Source organism: Plecotus auritus, assembly GCF_963455305.1.
Source record: "Plecotus auritus genome assembly, chromosome: 9".
Classification (NCBI taxonomy): Eukaryota; Metazoa; Chordata; class Mammalia; order Chiroptera; family Vespertilionidae; genus Plecotus; species Plecotus auritus.
Window position 1 is genome coordinate 126593336 of NC_137783.1, and position 25955 is coordinate 126619290.

General features: G+C 41.8%; 1 protein-coding gene across 2 annotated transcripts in view; it reads left to right on the forward strand.

The window, feature by feature from the left end:
• The window catches only part of NELL1 (neural EGFL like 1), a 721145-nt gene that overhangs the window by 150828 nt on the left and 544362 nt on the right, over positions 1 to 25955 (forward strand). For both annotated transcript variants that reach the window (XM_080687783.1, XM_080687782.1), the window contains exons 6-10: positions 4670 to 4742; positions 5460 to 5542; positions 13189 to 13323; positions 14259 to 14361; positions 23378 to 23451. In XM_080687783.1, coding sequence (XP_080543909.1) covers positions 4670 to 4742; positions 5460 to 5542; positions 13189 to 13323; positions 14259 to 14361; positions 23378 to 23451 — 468 coding nt within the window. The remainder of the gene's footprint in view (positions 1 to 4669; positions 4743 to 5459; positions 5543 to 13188; positions 13324 to 14258; positions 14362 to 23377; positions 23452 to 25955) is intronic.

Below are 25955 nucleotides of genomic sequence, written 5' to 3' on the forward strand. Positions count from 1 at the left end.
AAAATATGTGTGACTGTCCTTCTTCAACCTCTCCTAAAATTCTGATGTGTATCCCTAGTTCACATATCAGACTAATAGCTCTGAAAATTATGTTGTTCAATATTGTATAATTCATAGTTTTCAGGAGTTTGATGTCTCTAAGGTATTTATTGTGCTTCTTGTGTGAAATACACTGAGTGGCCAGATTATTATGATCTCTGAACGCATAATAATCTGGCCACTCAGTGTATGTCCTATATAATAAAAGGCTAATATGCAAATTGTCCCCTCGACCAGGAGTTCGACCAGCAGGCAGGCCGGCCAACCACCCATGTCCCCTCCCCCTGGCCAGGCTGGCTGGACTCTACCTATGCACGAATTCATGCACCGGGCCTCTAAAATATATATATATATATATATATATATATATATATATATATATATATATATATTTATATACACACACACACACACACACACACACACACACACACACACACTAAGTGGCCAGTTTATTATGCATTCAGAGATCATAATAATCTGGTCACTCAGTGTATATTACAATAGGACCTACAGGGGATACTGAGATGAAAGATGAAAATATATGATGTTTGCCTTCATGGTGTTGATAATTTAGTAATTCTGTGGATTGCCATTCAGTTTCAAATCAGGAAGATTTTACCCTATGTATATATTGGATTTAGATGCTGTTTTCACCGCTGTGAACTTTTAATAAGTGAACCCTCTTGCTCCCAAAGAAACAAATGATTGACAATAAAGTGGGGGGTTTTCAAAGTGACCTTTCATCAGAGTTATTGGGGACAGCCTTAAAATTGGAGATTCCAGTCCAGCTGTCATGGCTCAATGGTTGAGCATCCACCTATAAACCAGGAGATCATGGTTTGATTCTCAATCAGAGCACATGCCCAGATTGTAGCCTTGGTCCCCAGTGGGGGTCATGCAGGAGGCAGCTGATCAATTATTCTCATCATTGATGTTTCTATCTCTCTCTCCATCTTCTTTCCTCTCTGAAATTAATAAAAACATATACTAAAAAAATAAAAATGGAGATTCCTGAAAACATCACCACAGTTCAGTTTTGGAATACTTCTGTCACTCCAAAAAATTCTTCATGACTGCTTACAGTCAATCCCCATTCCCCTCTCCAGCCCTCAGCGGACAATGATCTGCTTTCTATCTTAAGAGTTTTATCTTTTCCAGACATTTTCTATAGTAAATGGAATCATACAATGCGTAGTCTAATGTGTCTCTTTCCTTTAACATAACAGTTTTAAATTTTTTTCACATATGTATCAGAGTCCTTCATTCCCTTTCTAAAATGGATATATTAATAGTATATAAAGTAGATGTTAATAAAGTTACGAAACATTTTTAAAAAATGGAGATTCCTGGACCTCCTCCAACCTCACTAAAACAGAATCTGGGAGTTGGCCTAGGAATCAGAATGTTAAATACTCAAGGTGATTCTTAAGAAACTCAACTTTTGAGAAACATTGCCCTGATGAATGATATGAAATAAAGCTTAGGTCTGAATAAAGGAGATCACATGAGGTCAACTAATATATACTCAGCCAGAGCTGCATTTAAGTGTAGATACATTTGAAGTTAAATAAGGAGAAATAATACAAATTCTACCTTTTGATCCCTTATTTCATTATTTTTGGAGAAATTGCAGAGATTGAAGGCAAATTTTTATCTATAGAAATCCTCATAGATGATTTTTCTGGGAGAAATAAGGCTGATGGAGCTACTTTGTAGTTTTATACTGAATAAAATGCACTTCTTGGGGGTTGTTTTGTAAGGAAAACTACATAGTTCACAAATGTTCCTTTTACTGACAAATGTCCATGTTCTGAATAGACCATATGGCAATCCAACACAAGGCCTTTGGGTTCTTGTTCTGGGGGAGGTGCTGGAATACGTGCACAGGTATGTCTTCACGTGCATACACATGTGCACTTGGACTTCTCTGGGTTACATTTGGTGTTTGTGCAATAGATTGCCAGCCTTCTTTTAATCCAGCATGGAACTACACCCAGTCAAATAAATTAACATTCCCTTGATTTGTTTGGCAAGAACATATTTTCATGCAATTTGTGGGCTGACCCTCATGACCTTCCCTTAGAAAAAAAGCACCAAGTGCTTTGAGTTTTTGCATTAATGGGCACTGAGAAGCTGCCAGTCCTTATTTCTGTTTTTGTTCAAGTCAACATCATTGACCCTTACCTAATGACCTGTGCAACACACAAATGCGTGCCAGAGATTCATAGTGGAAAAAGAGAGAAGTGAGGTGGGCAGGTGGAAGAAAGGTGTGAGAGAGGCAATTTGTAATTTATAATGAAACAAAATCAGTAGTCACTTTTTAAAAAGCAAAAGTGCTGTTGTGTACTATATTATGTTGCTATAGAACAGTGGTTCTCAACCTTTCCAATGCCGCGACCCTTTAATACAGTTCCGCATGTTGTGGTGACCTCCAACCATAAAATTATTTTTGTTGCTACTTCTTAACTGTAATTTTGCTACTGTTATGAATCGTAACGTAAATATCTGTGTTTTCCGATGGTCTTAGGAGACCCTGCTAGCGGTTCTCAACCTGTGGATCACGACCCACAGGTTGAGAACCGCTGCTGTAGAGCCTAAGACTATCAGAAAACACAGATATTTACATTACGACTCATTAACAGTAGCAAAATTACAGTTATGAAGTAGCAACGAAAATAATTTTATGGTTGGGGGTCACCACAACAAGAGGAACTGTATTAAAGGTTTCAGGCATTAGAAAGGTTGAGAACCACTGCTATAGAATGAGTGGGTGGAGTATCTTTTTCTAATAGGTTTTCCCTTTGTTTTGGGAAAGTAATTAATACCACCATTTATGAATTCCAGGTTCCTGAGTGCCTTCCTGTGGCTGATAAAAATAAGAATGATTTGGTATCTTGCAAGAAACAGATAATAGATGTACCTAATTCTTTCCTGGTCATGAGCTTCCACCATTTCCTCATCACCTCAGAAGACCAAACATCCTGGTCTGCCTGGAACTCTCTCAGTTTAGCACTGAAATCCCTAAATCCTAGAAAACCCACATAGTCAGTCACTCTAAATGCATTTGTATTCAACCTGATTAGCCAGATGTTTTCTAATGTGATACTCAGTTTCCTGCGATGGAAATCTATAACCTTCTGTGTCCTTGATTCATTTTTCATTTACCTTGAAAGGTAGCAAATGCACTGAGAACTGTTTCAGTTTAGTCACCTGTTTCATTGACCCAGCCCTTGAGTGCTGGAAGGATCAGCATTTCCCCTTCCAGATGAAGTATCTAAAGCTCAGAGAAGATGGTTCTTATTGTCTGAGTTCACCCAGTTGACCAGACACAGATCTAGAACTTGGACGCAGATCCTCTGGCTTCCAATCCCGTGCTTCTCTCAAAGTTCTCAAATGTGCTTGAAAGATACCCTGTCCTCTTAAGGGAGTTAATTTTCTTTGGAAAAACTGAGCAACTTCACACCAGGAAGAAGCTGATGCACTCAGATTACATTCCATTAAAGGCTTCCTGGAATTCTCCTGCAGGAGATTCTGAATGCCTACTGAGGAGCAGAGGCTGGGACTTCCTTCCCATGGTGAGGCTGGCTCCTCTCATAGTCATAAGCACTGCATCATCCATGAAGAGGAACAGGTCAACACTGCATGTATCTCACTCTGAGGAGGAGGTCCTGTGATCCTGTTACTTCTATTAATATTTCCAATTAATATTTTATCGTGAAATAATAAGCAGAAAACAGCATTTACTGATTACCATCTGCTGTTTAGAGGAAGAGCACATACGTGTTAAATGTTACTTCCTCTGAAAGACTTGCACAGTATCTTAAGCCTGTATTTTATTTATAAATTGAGCTCAATATTCTGAGCCAACTTCCCCATTTATCATCTGTTCTGTAATATCTCTTCCATCAAATCAGTTAAAAAAAACAAACACCCACCTAGAAACAGAATCTTGAAGTCCAATGTGCACACTCCAAAGCTAAGTCATTATTTTCATTGAGAGATGGCAGCCCCAATGACTTCCTTAAATGAGGGCTGTACTTCCTGAATAAGTTACAGAATTAAAAGACCACCTTTTACTCACAGGGAGATGTTGAGCCATTCCTAAGATTTACCAGCCAAAACTCATGACACTCAATTAGCTGAGAGCAAAGACTGATAGGAAATTTTCCCCATGTCAAATTTATTTTTCCTTGACTAAATGAATCAATAGGAACATATTAGTTTAATATGTTTCTATTATCTTTTTGCTTCTATGTTAAAAAAATCTGCAAGTCATGAATATTTAATGATCCAGGGTGATTAGGGCATTGAAGAGAATTTTTATGACCTCAGTGACTTTTCAGTCCCATAGTTAAAGAATATTTATTGATGGATCCTTAGTGCTATGATGTCTTTTGTCTCAAGCAGTGGTTACTAACTGCAGCTTTCTCAAGATGAATGTACTTTTCAACATTCCTAGAAGAGGATAGTTTTGAGTGGCTCACTGTAGACTATGGCCAACTCACCTTTTGAATGAGGCTCTCAGTCTTGTTTGAAAATAATCTGCCCTGCGGAGAACATGTGATAGGCCCACGTGAACTGCTGGGACCTGTAATATTAACTCCCACCTTTCTCTTCTGTTGCCCAGGGAATCATCCAAGATGGGAAAATCATCTTTATGCCGAATGGATACATAACGCAGTGTCCGAACCTGAATCGCAGTAAGTAGCGGTTTAACGCATTTGTAAATTTGTAACAGTTTTTGTTGAAAATATCAGACAATCAGGTCAGGAAGGATACCTACACACTATTTACAGTGTTGACTGATGAGGTGGTAAGGTTAGTGAAAGAGAACTTATCTATACTAAATACTTCTTTGTCTCTGAATTTCTAAAAAGCTTATGTATTATTTATAGAATTAAAACTTGAAGGTAAGAAAAATTACATTAGCAATTTGGGTTTGGTAGTTTGGTACAGAAAGATATGTTTAATATAACTATACATATTTTAAAAAGCTGTTCTTTTTTGAATTGCTATTTCTTTAATCTAATTTTGAGAGTTAGTTGCCAACCTTATTGCTATATTTTACATTTTTTTATTTAAAAACTTTTAAAACTTACAGTTACATTGAATATTTTGTATTAGCTTCAGGTGTACAGCATAGTGGTTAGACAATCATATACTTTTTAACTTAAAAATGTCATACTGCCTTTCTCTTCAATGAGCAGTCCTTTTTTTTCCTGTTTCTTCCTGTTGGTTTATTAATAAAAGGGAGAAATCTAGACCTGAAATCCCTGTTATTTTATGCCAGTTTCAAAGTAACACTTAAACAGAAAAGCAAAAAGCTTTCTACATAGCCAAACAACTACTGTTTAAAAAATTTTCTTTTTTTTATATTAGCACTGTATCAACATTGGTGTTATCTTTTCTTTATTGAGCTTGCCCAACCTGTAGTGATTTCTTAAGCCTGGTGCAAGGAATAATGGATTTACAAGAGCTTTTGGCCAAGATGACTGCAAAAGTAGGTATCTAAATTTCACCTGTGATGTTTCACTTCTCTTGCCATGCTGTCTAGAATGTAGAGTGATGTGCTCGAATGGAAACATTTTTAGCGTTGGCATCTGTGATACATTTCTTGAAATAGCACTACCTATAGTGAACATAACTATTTCTGTCTTCGATACTATTAGGCCGAATCAAAATGTTTTCTTGAAAAATGTTTGGAAGAAAGAGGCAGTGTGTATCACTGCTGATTCCCTGGGAGTGGAAAAGAGTTTGCCCATTGGCTATTAACTTGCTGCCACTGTGAGATGATCTATGGTCAGAGCCATGGTGGCTCATAAGCTAATGCATTTCAGATGTAAGAATAATTGCTAGTAATCAGAAGGGGCAAAATAGCTATTGTTAGGAAGAGATCACTGTCACAGCCAGGCGCTGTATCACATTTGTAATATATGATTCATTTCAGAACTGGCCCTGAGTTAAACAGGGAGGGAGGCAAAGTTGCCTTTCAGCACTTTCAGTTTTATAATTCTGCATCTTTTTCACTCTTCATCATCCACTTAACAAGAACCTTTGGAGGATCTGCTAGTTGCCAGGTGCTGTGTCAGGTACAAAGGAGACACAGGTGAATAAGACAGGATTTCTACCCCAGAGGTGTTCATATTGAGTGGCAGAGCCAAACATGTAAACAATTAGGGGCTTTCATATATATATTCATAAAGTTTAGATTCGTAATGAAAAGCCCTGAGCTTTGTGGAGAAAGGCACTGAATAAACAGAAAACGTGGCTATGTTGTTATGGTACCCATCAGTCGGGGACATGAGTTCCGGCCCATGGCAAAGAAAGAATTAGATTGGGCCTCAGAGACGTGAGACTGTGAAAGGAAGAATTTTAATAACAGCGAAAATGATACATTAATCTATTCCACCCGCGGCTATGACTGCTCCCTGCCAACCGCCGTGGCACCTGGAAAAAAATTGGTGGAGAGATGTTTTGGAGATAGGACCCGCAGATTGTGCTGCTGCAGACAGTGCGTTATTTCCAACTAGGTGTGTGGCCACGTCCCCTTTTGTCTGGAAGCGGAGAGACAGAGCACTTTTCTAAGAAACTGAGGCGGGGACTGGAGAGCCTGAAGCATTGTTTGCAATTCACTGCCGAGTGCAGTGGAAATGGGAAATGCAGGCAATTACTTGCCTTCCCAGCTTGTGGCATAGGGAGGCTTTTATTTCATATTGTGTGGAGCAGCTTGATCTCAATACCATTAATTATACTTTAGCTCGCTGCCCAACTTTTGGAAGAAGAAACATGTCACCCGGTCTCCAGTGATTGTGGCTGCCCCCTCCCTCGCTCCCAGGATGCCCTTTTCTTTCTCAGCCCTGCCTGTTCCGGGGAATGGCAGTCTTCTCTTTCTTAGTCGTACATTATCCAGGAGCCACATGGCGCTCTGTCCTCCAAACAGTATTATGTGAAATGAGCTTTTGTGAGGTAGAGATATTTAATTGTGGGCAGTGGCAAGCAGAAAATAATGTAATCCACCGTTTCACCCACCCCCCCAACTCCTTGCACTTTGGAAGATTTATAATTCTGTTTCTTCCAAACCGTGAGTAGAATTATACAGAGAAAACTTGAGTACTTCCATTTTTACTGCATAATTTGGAATCTACGATAAGCAAGACGAGGAGTTGGCAAACTTTTCATTTAAAGGGCCAGCTAGTGCATAGTTAGTTTTTCAGGCCAAGAGGCAAAGTTGCGGATATTATGTATAGACTAGAGGCCCAGTGCACGAAATACGTGCATGGGGGTGGGTGTGTCCCTGAGCCCAGCCTGCACCCTCTCCAATCTGGGACATCCCTCTCACAATCCAGGACTGCTGGCTCCCAACTGCTTCTGCCTGCCAGCCTGATCACACCGTAACCACTCACCTGCCAGCCTGATCGATGCCTAACTACTCCTCTGCCCACCCGATTGCCCCTAACTGCCCTCCCCTGCTGGCCTGGTCACCCCTAACTGCCCTCCCTTGCCAGCCTGGTTGCACCTAACTACCATCCCCTGCCCTGGTCACCCCCAACTGCCCTCCCCTCTGGCCTGGTTGCCCCCAACTGCCCTCCCCTGCAGGCCTGGTCCCCCCCAACTGCCCTCCCCTGCAGGCCTGGTCGCCCCTAACTGTCCTCCCTTGCAGGCCTGGTCCCTCCAACTGCCCTCCCCTGCCAGCCTGGTCACCCCTAACTGCCCTCCCCTGCAGGCTTGATCGCCCCTAACTGTCCTCCCTTGCAGGCCTGGTTGCCCTCAACTTCCCTTCTCTGCAGGCCTGGTCCTCCCCAACTGCCCTCCCTTGCAGGCCTGGTCGCCCCTAACTGCCCTCCCCTGCAGGCCTGGTCACCCCTAACTGCCCTCCCCTCCTGGCCTGGTCACCCCTAACTGCCCTCCCCTGCTGGCCATCTCGTGGCAGCCATCTTTGACCACATGGGGGCAGCCATCTTGTGTGTTGGAGTGATGGTCAATTTGCATATTACTCTTTTATTAGATAGGATTTGTTTTATTTAAAAATAACCATTTAAAATATAACCATTGAAAAATGGAAAAATTATTCTTAGTTCACAGACCATATAAAAATAAGTCGTGGGCCCAGCTGGCTCAGTGGTTGAATGTTGACCTGTGAACCAGATGGTCACATTTGATTCACAGTCAGGGCACATGCCAGGGTTGCGAGCCCAATCCCCAGTGTGGGGCGAGCAAGAGGCAGCCAATCAATGATTCTCTCTCATCATTGATGTTTCTATCTCTCTCTCCCCCTCTCCCTTGCTCTCTGAAATCAATAAAAATATACTTAAAAAAATAAGTTGTCGGCCAGATTTGGGCCATGGGCCTTAGTTTGTCAGCCCCACATCTAGAATAAGCTGGAAGGAAACTCATACTAGGCAATATTTGTTGAGTGTTTCCTCTGTGTTATTTAACAATGCTTCCCCTTTTTATAGTTCCTGTCACTCTAATCCTCACAACCATCCTGTGAGCCAGGCTTGATGTGTTAGCCCCCTTTCCCAATGAGAAGACTGAGTTCCAAGAAAGTCCTGTAACTTTTCCCAGGATAGTGGATGTCAGAGCTGGGATGCACACTCAGATTCTGAGAGTTGAATCATGACTGAGTTTACTTTTGGGGAAGAGAGGATTAGGAAGAGAGAGAAGAGATGTGAGCAGGAGTGAGTGATGGAGAGAGGGAGGGGGATGCCACAGGCAGGAGGATGAAGGGGTCAGTGAGAAGAGGAATGAGCATTAAAGGACAGGACAAGAGGAATGCGTGCTCAGATGGTACCTGTTGGGAGTGAAGAGTGGGCACAGAGCTTCCAGCAGCTTTTAAAGGGGGAAGGTCAGGGCAAAAATAAGACCCCTTAATTCATCCTTTTTTGGCCACTGCCACTTGTTTTCCTTGGCAATCTGTGGATTTTTTCCTAGTCTGAACCTGAGTCCTGTCACCACCTCACGGGGCCACCTTATAGCACGTCATTTCCTTAAGGGTTTTCAGATCACAGACACTGCTCAGAATCAAACTGCCAACACAGGGTAGGCCAGGTGAATTCTCAAGGAATATACTTCCCTCTAGTGAGTGTGCCAAAATCTGAGAGCAAGACCTTCTTTCCGTACCTTGTTCCAGTCTGGTTTTCTTTTGTTCGGTTTTGAACTGAGGTTGTAGTGCTTAGGGGCTGGGTCTTCATGGAGGAGTTTCCTTTCGAACGCCCCCCCCCCCCCCCTATTGAGCAGACCCTGTTCTCTAACTCCTCTCCCCTGCACCCTGGACAGCCATCAAGGTGGGAGCTCAAAGGTTCATTGGACTTTTTGCAGCTACAATTTTTCCATATATAAATTAGTAAAAATTATTCTTGGTTTTATATGGATTCCATGAGACAGGCAAGAGAGATTTGGAAGTCTAGTTTGCTGCATGGCACACTGTGAGCATTTCAGTAAGCAATGACTGTTGTTAAGTAGGCATCTCTGGGGAAAACATGGTTCCTAAGAAAACATACACCTTCCCCAGTGGCTTATATCACACAGCCTCGCAGAAGCAGTGAATTGATGTCAGAGCTCTGGTCTAGAGCCAGGTGCCAGGAGGTCATGGGAAGCAGCAGAAAGTCTCCCACATGGGTCTGAGTGGAAGCCATGGAGGCTTAGCAAAGAGCAAGCTCAGTGCACAAGCTGGACAGGGGATGGTAGCCAGAGTCACACCAAACCAAACAGATGCAGACACCAGATGAGCTCAGGGGTTGGGTCTGCCCAGGAGGGCCTGCTGCTGTTCCTTTTCACCTTTCAGCTGGGAAAGCTGGAGAATGACTCTGCCTTTGCTTGGTACAGGATGGGTCGTGGGAACAGCTTGCATGCACCTTCAGGCGACAGCGGTCAGGGCACACTGGAGCCCTCTTGAGAAGTCCTGGCATTCTGGAAAAACCATCTATTTTCCAAGGCAGAGAAGGTGCAGGGAAGCTGTCCCCTAAGGGACCACTGATCCCCTGGCTTCCTCTGGAGGTTCCCAGGTAGTCTGGATATTGTGGGAAGCACCACCACCTGGGCCAGGTGCACTGGGCTAAGGTCAGGCTCTGCCCCGCTCTCCAAGCTCAGGAAGAAAAGATGCTGGAGACTGGGGATTTCTTGATTACTTCTGTTTAAGTCTTTGACAAAGCTATTTATGCAAATCAAACAGCATTTGGAGTGGCATTTCAGTTTGTAACGTATTTAATTTGGAGACTTTCATTGTTTTGAGGGGCTCAGTAATGATTTTTCAATTAAGCTTAAAGGTTTAACACAATAGAAGAATTCGTTTTTTTCCCCTTCCATCTAGCAAATGCCAAATAAGTAGTATTTCAAAGAAAGAAAAACACACACACACACAAAAAAAACAAAAACAAAGAGCCATCCACCACATGACTAATGGACTTAGATCCATTCAGTGGCCTCTTACTGCAGAAAAGGCGTCTGCTGTCTGTCTTTGAATGTGTAGCGTTAAGAATAAGTGATTTGGTCCATGGTTATTTATATGAACGCACAAGCAAAGGTAAAACAGAATTGAGATGTAGATTTGATACTGTATCTTATTTTGGATCTGTAGGCATTCTTGGAGAAAGTAGCAGGTAGTGTAGAAATAGCTTTGAAAATGAATTTGTGTAAATTCAGCATGCTAATATTGGTGACAGAAAATGTAACTCATTTTTTGATTCAGAGTTGTTTGTCTCCTTTACTGTTGCAACATGATGTAGCAGGGAGAAAAAGGAAGGCAAGATTATACATTAAATGCCTTTGAAAAATTAGCTTTTTGCTTTTATATCTCTTTTGTCTTTGTGTCTGTCTGATACACTTTTATGTTACAGAGTTTAGAGCTTTACAGTGTTATCAGAAAAGTCTAAATATATTAAAAAAATAAAAACGAAGTTCGAAAGGTAAATAAGAGTTAGTCCTGAGAAGAGCTTTTATTATATTAAAACAGAGGTTTTCCTTGGAATTGAGTTTTAAGGTTGAGCATAGCTAGTTGGACTTTACTGGAAATTGCCAATGTGACCCTCAGGCAAACTCCTGGATTTTCTGGAAACTGGGACAGATGAAGAATTTCCTTTGGGTCATTTAATCTTTAAGAAGTTTCGTCCTTAGAGTGATACAGACACTAGAGTTGTTCCAGCTTTTCTGAGTGAGGCAGGCACATTTCTTCTCACAAGTACCTCATTCTGAGCCAGTTTTAGGAGGAATGCAGATCTAGTTCAACTCTTTCTTGTTCAATCCCAGGTCACATCAATCACTACCTTTTGTAGGAACTACTAGGGCCATGGAATGAAGTAAAGATAATGTGTGATGTTGTCACTTCCTTTTTATTATCTCTTACCTATACATGGTTTTGGTCACTTGAGCTCACCGGTCTTGGAAGTGTATTTTCCCTTTGTTTCCAAAAGAATTCTCAAAGAACTTAATTATCATAACTTCTAGAAACTCTATGATTAGGCTGGAGATTCACATGTACCCTGAATTTTTGGAATGTAACCTGCATGTTAGAAGAGTCAGAGGAAGCCAATTTTTAGGCATAGTCAACTCTACTTTCTTCAGGGCTGATTACAGTGTCTGCAGTTGGTCTAGGATCCTGTTTGTTCTTTTCCCTGCCCATTGGCATTACCCATGAAATGCAGACCACAAATAAGTTTTCATGAGAAATTCCAAAAGCTTGGAGAGAGAGGATGAAATAAGTGATAAAAACCAAGGTTGGCGTTACATATGGATTCCACTTCCAGAGAGTTGCACTGTTGAGAGTAATTGAGAGGGTCATGTATGGAATGGAATCATAGTTGATGTGGAAGGATGGTGGGAGTCATCATTACCTAGGGTCAGACATTATATCTAAAATACTAGTTAGAAATAGTCTTAGTGGCATCAGGGATTGACTTGGTCTCCTGGAGGGGAAGATACTCAAGACATGGAGGTGTAAGTATGATTGAGAAGGAGAAGAAAGCCTATTGATGTTTTTTTTTTTTTTTTTAAGGAAGTTATATTTGTTTCTCAATCAAGGCAGTCTCTATGTAAGGAAAGGGAAATACTGGTACTGGATTGAGTTACTCCTTAGTATGGATGTGGCAGTAGCCAGATCATACCACAGTTCAGTTTTTTGACAGCATCTTTTTGAAGGCAAAATGGAGTAGGCTGCATGGAAGGCTGCATGGGACCCTATCACATGGGGCTGACTGTGGTCAGGAGCAGGCATGAGGACAGGATAACCTCAAGTATTTGAAGAGAGGTAGACTTGCTCAGGATGGTTAAAAGGCAAAACTGGATGTAATAGGAAAAAGGGAGAGATTTTAGGACTCAATCCAAGAAGGGTGTTTAAGACATCCAGAGCTAACGACAAAAATTTTTTTTCTTAGAAGATAATAAGTGTTCCACCACTGTCCATGTACAAACAAAGACTTGTGAACACATTCAAGCCGTATATCCCCTTTCCAATCAAAGATTCTATGATTCTGTGGTTAATGGCAACAGTTGTGTGACTTAGATAAATGAAAAAAGGTTCTATCACCAAATCTTGATCTCACCTGGGGGTTGGTTGCCCCTTCTGACTTTCATCTGAACACCGAAGTGGATTCTTGGGACATTCTGTTTGGGGGATTGGGACATGGAGAGAAACTAGATCCTTCTATGACTTTCTCCTTTTCTGGCCCCTGCTCCCCAGAATTTTTCCTAAGAGAGGAAGCAATGACTTCCCAACGTGTAAAGCATGGCACTCTGGTGTATGTGCAGAACACGGAGAGGAAGGTGGGAGACAAATGTGAGTGCATTGGAGTTCCTCATTAGATCTCCTGTAAACAGTGTAATGAGTCCTTGAGAACACATTCATTATAGTGCTGCCGTGTGGGCTTAGAGCTGAGAGCACATACGTTTCTGAACACCAGGAGGTCCCTGCGATACAGTTTAATGTCTCATTTGGTGCTCATTAGACCATGGGAGTCAATATGTCTTTAATTTAGAATGATTCCACCTCATGTAAAAGAAAAAATATTCAAAACAAAAACCAGATCTGACTAAGAATCAGCTGCTCTGAGCGTTGTTTCCCTCCTACTTGAATTTTTTTCCTTGTTGCTATTAGCTTTGTGAGGACCGTGCAATGGAATTACAGAAGTTACATCTTGTCACTCTTATTTGCAGCTAAATTATGCAGAGACGAGACTCAGTCAATTGGAAAACTGTCATTGCGAGAAGACTTGTCAAGTGAGTGGACTGCTGTATAGAGACCAGGACTCCTGGGTGGACGGTGATCACTGCAGGAACTGCACGTGCAAAGTAAGTCTCTTTGTGAGGAAATAAAATAAAGACACTTTTAATGGGGCAGTGTCACTGATTATTGCGTGATCTGGTTCTTCAGTATAGAATGCTAACTAAGAGGTATTACCTTTCTACTAAGCCCCGTTTAGTAATCTGTGAGTTATGAAGGGAAACTGGAAAAGTGTCATTTTATATTTAAATACTTGGAAATTAAAATCCACTTTCCCTTGACAACACACTCTAATGTGACCGAATATTATTGTAAGAAGCTCACTGTTTGGAGTTTGGAGGTTAGACTATCAGGAGGAAGAACTCCTTTGAGTTTCTGGAGAACCTACTGGTTAGCTTCATTTGGAACTTTTCTCTGCTAGAACAGATGTTAAAAGGGGGTTAATTAGTTCCTAAAGTGTTTTTATTGAATTTTACAAGGTATCCATCATCTGTTTCAGAGAACGACAAGACTGCTGGACTTTCAGGGTAGCCATCATTTGTGGACTCCTTTATCTGTTTCAGAGAATTCCGAAAGTCCTCTTCCCAAATTAATATGTAAACCCTGTCCAGTTGAAATTATTTGATACATATCTGAAGACTGCCATTGTTGTCTGAGAAAATACAAAACAGATTGGGAGAGCCTCAACAATGATTGACAGGGTTTGAAAAAGGTTTTATTTATGTTCTTGAAAAATAAGCTTTTTGGTTTCTGCCTAATCTCCTTAGCCCACATGGGCAGGTGGAATGAAGCCAGTGATGTATATCAGAAAAGTAATTGAGGTGGCACGGGTTTATTCAGGCAGGAGGAAATATTTTATTTGTGGTCCTGGAGCAGACAGGGTATTCCTCACACGGCTTCTGTTTCCCTGATGAGGTTTCTGGGATGAGCTGTGAGCTCTGTACGCAGAGGGGCCTTTCAGAGGACACTTCTGAGATTCCTTTCCTGGTCCTTTTTTCCTCAGAGTGGCACTGTGGAATGCCGAAGGATGTCCTGTCCCCCTCTCAACTGCTCCCCAGACTCCCTCCCCGTGCACATTGCTGGCCAGTGCTGTAAGGTCTGCCGACGTAAGTACTAACTTTTTCCCTCTATATTTCAGGCCTCAACAGATTAACACTGATGAAATGAAATACCAATAGTTGATGTAATACTAAATGTATTGTAAGAAGAGCTGCTGTATTTTAATTACCTGTGATGTGGCAGACACTTTATATTGGCTACTTAAAAAAATTCTCACGGCAACCCTAATTACTTCTTCTCATTCTATACAGAGGAACTGGTGTTTACAGGGATTAAGTCCCTTGTACAGGGTCAAACAACTGGTAATGGGTGGATCCTATCTCTAAAGTCATGACTCCAAAGCTCCATGTGTTTGGTCCCCCTCATCCTGAATCATCAAACTAAAGGCCAAATTCAGTGTTTTGGCATTCTGAGGTCTTGGCCAGATTTCCTGTTAATTAAAAGGTCTTTGTTAGGAATTTTGGGATGAACTTCAGTTAGAATACTAAAACAATTTCCCTCCAAGTGAACTTGTCCAAGTTATATAGTGATTTAAAAATCCTTTTCCTTCCGTGTTGCAAAGCGCGCACTATTTCAAGTGAAATAGCGAAGGAAACATAGAGTCAAGCAACGAGTAAGAGCTGCCATTTAGAATGCTCGTTATGTGCCAGTTACTATTCTAGGTGCTTGAATTCTCTTAGCTTACTGAATCCTCATCCTATTTTTATTTGTTGGTGGGGATTATTATTATCCCTGTTTTACAGGAATCTTAGGCTTAGGGAAGTTAACTTACCAAGGTCACAAGACCAGTGAGTGGCAAAGGTGAGATGTAAAACTAGTTCTGTCTGATTACAAAGCCTATGGTCTCTCATCAAACCGTAAGGCAGTAGTTTTCAACCTTTTTAATGTTGCAACCCTTTAATACAGTTCCTCATGTTGTGGTGACCCCCAACCATAAAATTATTTTCGTTGCTACTTCATAACTGTAATTTTGCTACTGTTATGAATCGTAATGTAAGTATCTGTGTTTTCCGATGGTCTTAGGCTCTACAACAGCGGTTCTCAACCTGTGGGTTCTCAACCTTGCGACCCACAGGTTGAGAACCGCTGTTGTAGAGCCTAAGACCATCGGAAAACACAGATATTTACATTACGATTCATAACAGTAGCAAAATTACAGTTATGAAGTAGCAACGAAAATAATTTTATGGTTGGGGGTGACCACAACATGAAGAACTGTATTAAAGGGTCACGACATTAAAAAGGTTGAGAACCACTGCTGTAAGTTCTTCCTTAGGAAAGGAGAGTTTAGGTTAGAAATGTGGTATCCTATGGATAATTTTCAACATCATTTCTCCATTGAAAAGCACCAACATCATTATGTTTCAAAAGATAATGGTCTAGCTTTTTTGCCAAGAACAGCGTGTCACATAATATGACAGTGGAAATGGGGAGAGCTAGTCTGATCCAACTGCCCAAACCTTTGTGGAACTCTTTCAAATATTTTGAATATTCCTTTTTCTCATGGTTGGCATAGCACACCAGTTACTCAGCAGAGCATACTTGGAGTTATCAGAAAAAAGAAACGTTCTTGATTCTGTATCAGGGCTTTGGAAATCACATCTGGCAAAATGGGTAGCTCAAGTGCCCAGATGTTGAGATTATAATCTGATGCCATAGTGGAAAGATAGTTTTTAGTAGGTGCAGATATGTTTTCCAACTTTTGATATTTTATATAACAGTCAGCAGAGGAAGAAGTTGAAAAAATATTGGGGATTTGTATTTAAAAAATGTGAGATATTTTAAATTATTTTGAACTCCCTGGACAGATCTGTGGATGCTGTATTTTAGAAGTTATTGTTTGGACATGGGATAGATGAGTCTTTTAGCTGTTTTGTGTTTTAACCTTTGATTTTCTAATTGTGAGAGCAATGTGTGTCTTGTGTAACACTTGAAATCCACAGAGAAGAATAAAGGTAAAGATGAAAAAAAAAAAAAAAAAACCGCCCATAATCCCACTACTTGGAAACAAACACTTGAAATTTTAGCAGATTTTAGTTTTTAAATTTTATTTTGTGTACAATTGGGATCTTATTGTGCAGATAAATTTTATCCTGGTTTGTTGAGTTACCATTATCATTTAAGTGTAGTCCTATGGTGTTTTTTTTTAAAACCATATTTAAAATTTTATTTTTTTCTATCACCATTTATCCCCCATACCCTTTCCCACCTCCACCTACCCGCCTCTCCCTGCTGAGCATCATAGTGTTCCATTGTTTGCCTACTGCATAACTTATTTAATAATTCTGCAATTGTTGGTTATCTAGATTATTTCCTACTTTCCACTCTGGTAGATTACTCATTAATAATATGTTTTGCATAGAAAACACATTTCTGTATTGTATATTTTCTTAAGGTAGAATTCTCCAGAGTAGAATTACTAGGCCCAAAGATTGACATTTTCAAATGATACATATCATCAAATTGTTCTCTCAAAGTGTGTAGGTAGTCATCTTTAGCTATTCTAATTTTTTGGAGAGTTTAAGTTTTAAGAAACATTTTAGTAACTTACCCAGTTTTACCTAAATACTGATCCACAGGCTAACTTAATGCTTTTTGCCTTTGTCTGGGATTCATACCATTTTTCTAGGTAGCACTCATTTTCTCAGTAGCTCCGATTGGTAGTTTGACACATTTATAGTTTAATAAAATGGCAATGCAGATAATTTATTAAGACCACTACTTAAAAAAATGAAAAAGAAATGGTACAAGGCACCTTTGGTAATTAAAAGGTTGAAGATCTTTGGCCTAGAGCAGTGGTCGGCAAACTCATTAGTCAACAGAGCCAAATATCAACAGTACAACGATTGAAATTTCTTTTGAGAGCCAAATTTTTTAAACTTAAACTTCTTCTAACACCACTTCTTCAAAATAGACTTGCCCAGGCTGTGGTATTTTATGGAAGAGCCACACTCAAGGGGCCAAAGAGCCACATGTGGCTCGTGAGCCGCAGTTTGCCAACCACGGGCCTAGAGGGTTTTCATTTTTTCTTTATTTTTTAATAGAAATGTGGGTTAGGCAGTTACTTGGTGCTAGTGCCTGGAATAGTGGTAAAAGGGTGTCTCTGCTTCAGAGGCCTCACTTCCAAGTTAGAGGCATGATTCTCAGTGTCCAGGGTTGTAAACACAGTCCTGTTAGGTATGTGGATGGGGAATGTTAGCCTGTCCAAGCAAGTCAAATGTGCGGCCTGCAAGGTAGTGGGCCTGGCGTGCACCCCAGAGGAAGTGGAGCCAAGCTAAACGTTTCTAACTTCTAGAAGATGACTGTGGCAGGTTGACCAGTGGGGTGGAGGAGAGGAGAATGAGGATTGAGAAAGCAGAGTTCTAACATCAGTCAGTAGATTTTCTATAAGTTTTCAGATACCTTCACATCAGAGAGCAGTTGGAGAATAGTTACTTTCGTTGTCCCTTTCCAATAAAATTTCCTTCAGCTGCTCTCTGGGTTTGGGTGGGGGCAGTATTCTAGGGACTCTGAGTAAAGGTATTGAGCTGGCGCAGGCAATAGGTGCTGTGCACAGAAGCAAATTGTTTTGTCTGCTGACTTATTAAGTGCTCATGTCCTTGTCATGGCCTCAGGAGCTGCAGCATTGATTGGAAATAGGAGAGAACTTTGTCTAAGTGTCCATGTCTCAGTTCATTGCCTAAAAAAAGCACTTAGTCCTCTTTGGAACAGAAGCCCTCTTAAAGAGGGAGGAGATTTTGATAGTGGAGGTATCAGTCCTGATACTAGAATGTTCCTCTATCTGTTTGGGAGGCATCAGGGAAAACTTGAGAGCCTTCTAGATTCCTTAGCTGTGAGCACGCAGTCCAGGAAGTGGTGTGGAAGTTATGTTTGTTGGGTGTCTGCTCTGTTCAAGGCATTGATCATGCCTAGATGCACATTAGAATCACCTGGTGTCCTGGACGGTATTTTTTTGGGAGGCAGATTTGAGGAAGACAGAGAGGAAATGTTCAGCTATGCAGAAGAGCATTAACAAAGGAGTGAGGTAGCAGAGGGAAAGGGAGATAGTTTATCTGATAACAGGGGGTTCTCATGGGTGAGTAGAAATAAAGCTGCAAAGGTGTGTTGGATGATGATCGTATCCATTCCGTTTGTTCTGTTGTCCTTACCGAGGTTTCTCTCCCAAACACTGTCCTTACCTCTGGGTGTAGCAGAACTCGCATATGGATCTTTCGTTTTGTCAGGCACTTTATGTGTTTAATTCATTCAATTTTTTCAACACCCGGAAGCTGTAATCCCCATGATTATTTTACAGATAATGATGTTAAGCACAGAGAGGAGAAGTAACTTCAAGGTCTCAGCCTTTGTGGAGCCAAAATAAAACCCAGGTAGTCTGGCTCCAGGTCTGATGCTCTTAATCCGTCTCCTCTACCCTCTGCTGTCCAGACAGATGCATGTGCCATCTCATTACAGCAGAGTACTGTGTATCATGCACTCTGTGTAAGATACAGTGGTAGCACAGAGAAGTGGTAGCACAGGTAGAGATTAACTCCATCAGAAATGTGTGTGTGTGCATGTATGCATGTGTGCATGTGTGCATGTGTGCTAGGAAAAACTTCATAGGGGGATAATAGCTGGGCAGGGTGTTGACAAAGGACTAGGAGTTTGCCATAGGGAATTGCACATGCAAAATGATGGATGTAAGCGTAGCGTTGGTCTTGGTACTCAGAAGTAAGATTTTAAAGCTGGGTTGTGGCATAATCAAACAAGTGCTTTTACAAACCCTGCTGTATCCGGAGAGCTGGAGGGAGGTGGGTGTGGGATTCCGGCATATTCCAGGTGGAGGTGTTGAGGCTGGCAGGTAGGCACTGCCTAGGGAGAAGAGAAGAGAGACATATGAGTGGAGCTAAAAGACTGGCGGATGGTAGGAACTGCATAAGCATTTTTTTTTTTTTCAAGAGACAAATGAATCAAGGACAGATTGTCTGTAGGGGAGAAGGTGCCAGATTTTGAACAAGAGCTGTTGGGGGACTGACAGTGTGATGAACAGAAATAAGGCAGGTGGAAGAAGTAGTTCAGAGAGCAGTGCATTCTGTTTGGTGTGTTTGAGTTGGAGACGCCTGAGGAGCAACCAGTTTGATGTGGGCGTCTAGCTCAGAGGCTTCTAGGTAGCTTCCCCATAAACATCTTCGCCACAACTATGTTTGCCGCAAGCATTTTCGCTGTGCAATTGCTGAAAGACAATTTTGCTATAAAAGATAAGAGGATGAAAAATTAAAAAGGGACATTAAAGAGGACTATAACGCAACAGGAAACATAAGTAACAAAATTAAAAAGACTTCATTGCATAAAATGAACATACATTGACTTTGAAGTCTTTTGTCCATAGTGTTATACTTCTGGGTTTGTTTTCGTTTTGCTTGCTGATTTGTTTCTACTCTTGGCATTGCAGTTTTTTTCCCCCCATGGAAATTTCTTTCTTCATTAAGAGAGGTATCATTTTTCAATTAAAGAATCAATGATTAATGCTCTCAAAGACTGTTGCAAATTAGTAGCTGCTTTTTTTCTACTTGCCATAGCTTGTTTGGTTTTGATGGGTGGGAGTGGATGACTGTGGTCACCAAAGGATTTGCACAAACTGATATATAATCATTTTCTAGTATAAGATGCATCCTGGCTAAGATTTATATGATATAAAAATGAGAGTACTGCTCGGCCAATGTGGCTCAGTGGTTGAGTGGCCACCTATGAACCAGGAGGTCACAGTTTAATTCCTGGTCAGGGCATGTGCCTGGGTTGCTCGATCCCCAGTAGGGGGTATGCAGGAGGCAGCTGATCAGTGGTTCTCTCTCATCATCGATGTTTCTCTCTCTCTCTACCTCTCCCTTCCTCTCTGAAATCAATAAAAATATATTTTTTAAAAATGGGAATACTGTGAGAACGTTGTCAGTGGAGAAATGAAATGAAACTGACAACTAGCTTAAATACATTAAGTCAGCTGAAGGTAGTTGATTTATTAATGGAGAAATAACGTTGAATTATCAGAAAGTTATTTTCTCTTCTATGGCAAAATTGCCAATGACCAGTTAGGTGGTGAAAACGTTTGTGGTGAAAATGCTTGTGGCAAAAGTGTTGACAGCAAAACCACTGGATGTGACTTGTAGAGGTGGTACCTGGAGCCCACTTTGTGAATGAGCACACTTTATGAATGAGAGGCAGGAAGGTCTGTGGGTGTTCAGCCTTTCTGATCTGCTGCCCTCCTTTACACTGTAACACGGAGGGCTGATTCTGGTATTCTAAGCTGCAGAATGCTAAGGGATGGCAAGTACAAAGACCTAAATAAAGATAGAGCAACCCCTGTCCACATCTGACAGGGCTGCTATGTTGTACCTGTCAATCGTTTATTCACTGTGCGCTTAAATGGCAGAAGTGTCCAATCATTGCACTGGAGAAATCAGGTTCACATTTGAAGGGCCAGATGTCTGTGGGTGCAAAAATCCCCAGTCCGTTTGTTTCTGATATCTTGGAGAAGTGTGCGTTGGTGCCGAGTTTTAATTTCATGGTCGGGCTGTGAAATATCCTCGTTTGCAGGTCCCCAGTGTGATATGAGGGGCTGCAGTTATCCATTTACATCTCTGCTCCTACAGACAGCTGCCTGGTTGGAGTCCCAAATGTCCCGGCCAAAGGCACCGGAGCCTGACTCACCTTATGCTTGAATTTCCTCAGACATTGAAAGTAAGCCTTTGGGCTGTAGATCAAAAGGTTGGATAATGAGGACTGATGTTAGGCATATGCAGGGCAGTGGCAGGGAAGGAGGGGTACCCTCAGAGAAGTGGGCTGAGTATGGGAAAGTAGGGGACAGTCTTGTCACCTCCAGTGATGATCCCGAAAGCATTCCTAAGGTAATTTCATCAATACTTGATATCGTAATCATAGACATGTCCCCACCAGTGCCAAAGCAAAATGGCCGAGGTGTGTGGGATCATGCTGATTTCATTCCCAGCTCCAAGAGCTCGTTGCTGTGGGGGGACATAAAGTTCAGCAGACATTTAATTTTTATACCAGACTGGTGGATCTGAGGCTGCATGTGTCCTCATGTGTGTTGTGAGTGTAAACCATAAGACATTCTTATCTCCAGATTTGGAGTTTGGGGATGAGGGTGTCAGAGGAAGGGAGGATTTGAGCCTGTGTCTTAAGACAGGGTGGCAGTGGGCTCCTACCATTTTAGGGGTGGCCAGGGGCAAAATCAGGAAGATATGTCTGTTTCTTGGCTTCTCAGCCTGGGCCACGAAGCAGATGGCAGGTTTGACAGCAGGGCATTTAGCAGGACTGTCACTCTGGAGTGAGCTGTCTTGCCAAGTTGGCGGCAGCTGTGCTGGGGAGTGTGGGAGTTCATTAGACAGGAATTCCAGGCTTTGGGAGGCCTGGTCTCCTCATGCAAGTAAATGGGGGAATCCGCATCATCATTAGGACCAGTGAGCCATGACTTGTCCAGAAAACTGAAGCATAAAAGATGATCAGGGATCTATCTATCTATCTATCTATCTATCTATCTATCTATCTATCTACTAGTAAATATCTAGACAGATATCTATAATCTATCTATCTATCTATCTATCTATCTATCTAGACAGATATCTATCATTTGTCTATCTATCTATCTGTCTATCTAATGAGGGGAGTAAGGGGCCTATCTAGAAAATTATATCAACTCTCTACTTGTTTATTGCCATCGTTGCTGTTTTTGTTCAGAAACCCTTGGTGTCTGCTTTTAATGTTACAGAGATATAGATTACAGCATAGGGAATAGAGTCAATAATATCGGGATGAGTATGTGTAGGGCCAGAGGGTACTTAGAGCAGCAGGGAGACCACTTTGTTGTACATCTGAAGCTCATAAAGAAGAATACTGAATGTAAACTGTAATTGAAAATTAAAAATAAATGTAAAAAATTGCATTGAATAGCAGAAAGAACTCTTATCTGAGAATCAGGAAATTTGACTGGCTTTTACTACCAACTAGAGGCTCATCAATTTTAACAATTATTTATTGTTACTAACAATAAGCCCAGAGAGGCATTGAGCTTGGGGCTGGTGATAAAAATATAGACTAGACATAACCCCTATCTTCACGGGGGTTGCACTTGGCAGGGGAATGTGTAATTGCCTGGGCCACTGAGATAGAACATCATATGCACTGTGTTAGTCTAGGTCCAGAGTACCACAGAAGCGCACAGTGAAGGCATTGTACCAGTGTTAAAAACCAAGAACAACTTTTTGGGGGCAGCCAGACCTCAGTTGAAACTGATGGGATTTGCATACACTGTTCTCTCCTCCAGGAAGAGACTCAGCCTCATCCACCTTCACTTGCTTAAAAGTGGGTCAGCAAGTTGAGTCGAGGACTGAGTCCTAGTGGGATGTAAGTTGAGTGGTGGGAGCTCCATTTACACTTCTCTTTTCACTTTTCTACAAGCCCTATCTACTCCATGTCCCTGTTAGCCTGTTAAGCTCACCATTCCTAGGGCAGTCTCTCTAGTGCATTGATAAAGCACTTTATGGCTTGGCTTATATTTCTCAGTTGTCTCTGAGCTTCTCAGAAACAGATAGGCTAAGGACTTGTACTTTCATGGTCACAAGGGAAAATGGCATCATTCTGCATTGTGGCTGAGGTTCTGATGAATAGAGCATCTACGAGTTCCCTCTCACCTAGTCATTTGTCTTATAGCTGGAGTGTCTGAATCAAAGCTACTGCTATTGTTCTCCCTGGAGATGATAATCCCTTATTTGTTTTAACTTCTAGCCACATCAGTTCACTCTCCAGTTCCTTCTGCAACTTCAATATGGAAATAGTTGTGTCTCCTTGGTGTGAAGGGCTTATGACAAACATAATTATGGCTGTGGTCTGACTGGGGGATTCAACAGTTATCCTCACATTATTCCCATGTCTCACTCTAGACAAAGGTATTTGTAATGCTTAGAATCAGAGCATCTATGTTCTGTGGAATCTCTTGGAGTTTGATGGCACCTCTGAGGTTATTTTCTTGCAAAGCATGACTGTCTGACCCATTTTTCTGTTTTATTACAGCAAAATGTATCTATGGAGGAAAAGTCCTTGCAGAAGGCCAGCGGATTTTAACCAAAAGCTGTCGGGAATGCCGAGTGAGTTTTAATCATAGGATCCCTCTCACTGGTGGGGAACTGCAGGTAGACAGGTAGACATGTTGGCCCTAGGTTGGGTTCTGAAGTGGAGCATGTGGCCTGAGTGGGTCACTGAGGGGAAGGATTCTCTGTGGTCTACTGGAGTCCCTACCACTGCCATTGTGTGGTTGGCTTGTGGTTGGTCACCTGTGGGTCAAGTAGCCTTGGGAAAAGCTATTAAGGAAACGATATGAGAAGGGGAAGAGAGGTAGAACCTATTATGAGTCAGGGAGGGTGGCAGGTGGCCCTGGGAACGGGTTTTGAGTTGTTTTGGAATTGGTCTGTGATGCCAGCTAGGGACAGTGTCACCTCTCCTCCCAAGTACCTGGTACAGTGTGAGAAAATGCCTTTGTCTCCTGCCTGCCTCCTCCCATGTGTTTCTTGAAATAAGATATGTAGAACCATAGATCTCATTCAATAATCATTCAACAAACATGCACTGAGCCAGTGATATGTACCAGGATTGTACAATAGTGAACAAAACAAAGTCCCTGTCTTATAGCACTGGCAGTCTAGTGGAGGGGACAGGCAGTAAGGAAATAAACAAGTAAATATGCACTATAATTCTATAAACAATATAAACCAGGTGAAGGAATAGAGAGCTTTGCCGTAGGGATGGGAGGGCCTCTCTGAGGAGGTGCTGTTCGAACAATGTGCTGGATAAAATGTGGGAGCTGGCCTTGCAGTTACTTGGGTGAGGTGTCCCCTCAAAAGTGGAAGCATGAGAGACAGAGGGAAGGAAGGAAAGGAGGGGAGTCGATGTGAGGTGGTGCATCAGAGCAGCCACAGCCCCACAACAAAGCACAGCTGCTTTTGTGGGGCATCTACAGAGATGCTGACCAGAACCACTGTGTCTCAGAAGGCCACCTTTGCACCCGGGTGTACCTGCATTATTTCATTTGCTGGGAAAAAATAGGGGAGAATGAGTCATTAGAGATCTGCAGAATTCTCTCAAGAAGCTTGAATCCAATTCTTTATGGGGGACTTGGATGGAGGGAAGGCTCTTTCCAGTTCCCTGTCTCTCATCCATCAGAATTGATCCCAGGGGTTAACTCCCTTGAACTTCCCTGTTGTATTTCCCATTCGCTCTTTCTTGGCTGCTACTGGGAATGCCAGAGTTTCCATGGGTGCAGACAGTCTGGTGGAAATGCAGGTGCAGTGGTCTCTATGGCAGGGAGTGCTGTGGGCAGGGGTTTCTGAGGCTGTGGCAGAGGCAGGGAGGTGTGACCACAGGGCTCTGTGATCTCTCCATCAGCAGGACCAGCTACCAGGCCTGGGAGTGGGGGAGCTGGAGGGTAGTCTCCCACCTGGGGCCGGCATATTACCACATAGGGACGTTGTGCCGATTAAATGAGATAAACCATGTGGAGAACTTGGCAGAGTGCTTGGCACAAAGTCAGTCCTCATTAACTGAGCTGTTCTTGTCATTCCACATGACCACACATGTCCTCCCTGACTTTAAGACACATGTCATGTTCTCTGTAAATTGTTTCCCTTCTAAGGGAGGGGAAATGATTTGGATTCTAAAACCCCTACTGTTTCTTCTACCTCTGGGAAAGCTGGGATGTCCAAAGGCAATTTTGCCCACTCTGCTGATGACCCCAGTGTCTGTCATGTATCTGTCACTTACAACTGGCACCCCCTTTTACTTTTTGAGCAGAAACAGTTGGTTGACAATTATTACTTGATCCCTGTTATTATCAGAGGGGATCAAGACAGACACCATTGGAGATTTCTAGAAGATATGGACATGGATTCTAATGCCATATGATTGGAATAGCACTTACCACTGTTGTTGGCACATTGTAGATGCCCTACAGTCTTTGGTTCACCTTTTACTGTTTCTTTGTTGTTGTTGTTTTCGTTATAGTTTTACAATTTAGAAAGAAGTTGGGGCAGACATTACTTACTATCTTTGCACAAGTAATGTGTGTCTGTGAATAATTTCATCCTCTTTAAAGAGTCATTAATTTGTTGTACCAGGTATTTCTACAGTAACTTACGAAATGTTTACTTTGTGTATAAAGAGAAGGGTTATTGATAACAATTAATATTTCTCAATCACTTCGTATTTTCTAGACACTATTTAAAACATTTTCAACATCATACCTCATATAAACATAATAATAACACTATGAGGTAGGTCCCATTGGTATCCCCATTTTACAGATGAGGAAAGTGAGGCACAAGAGATCAAAGTCATAGAGAGTCAGCGAACTGGCTGGGATCTGAACCTGTGTCATCTGGCCCTTAGCCACTCCTCTGCCACTCCTCAGAGTGTTAGACTTACTTGGAAATAGTTTTCATTTCTGAATTTTAAAACAGTAAGTTCAGAATGATTGAATTATCACTTTTTAATCCATCTAAGACCAGATTGGTCAGGCAATGGCTCATTGATTGCCTTGATAAAGGGGTAGCATTTATAAAAGGCCACAGGAGCGCCTGGGGACACATTTAACAGATGT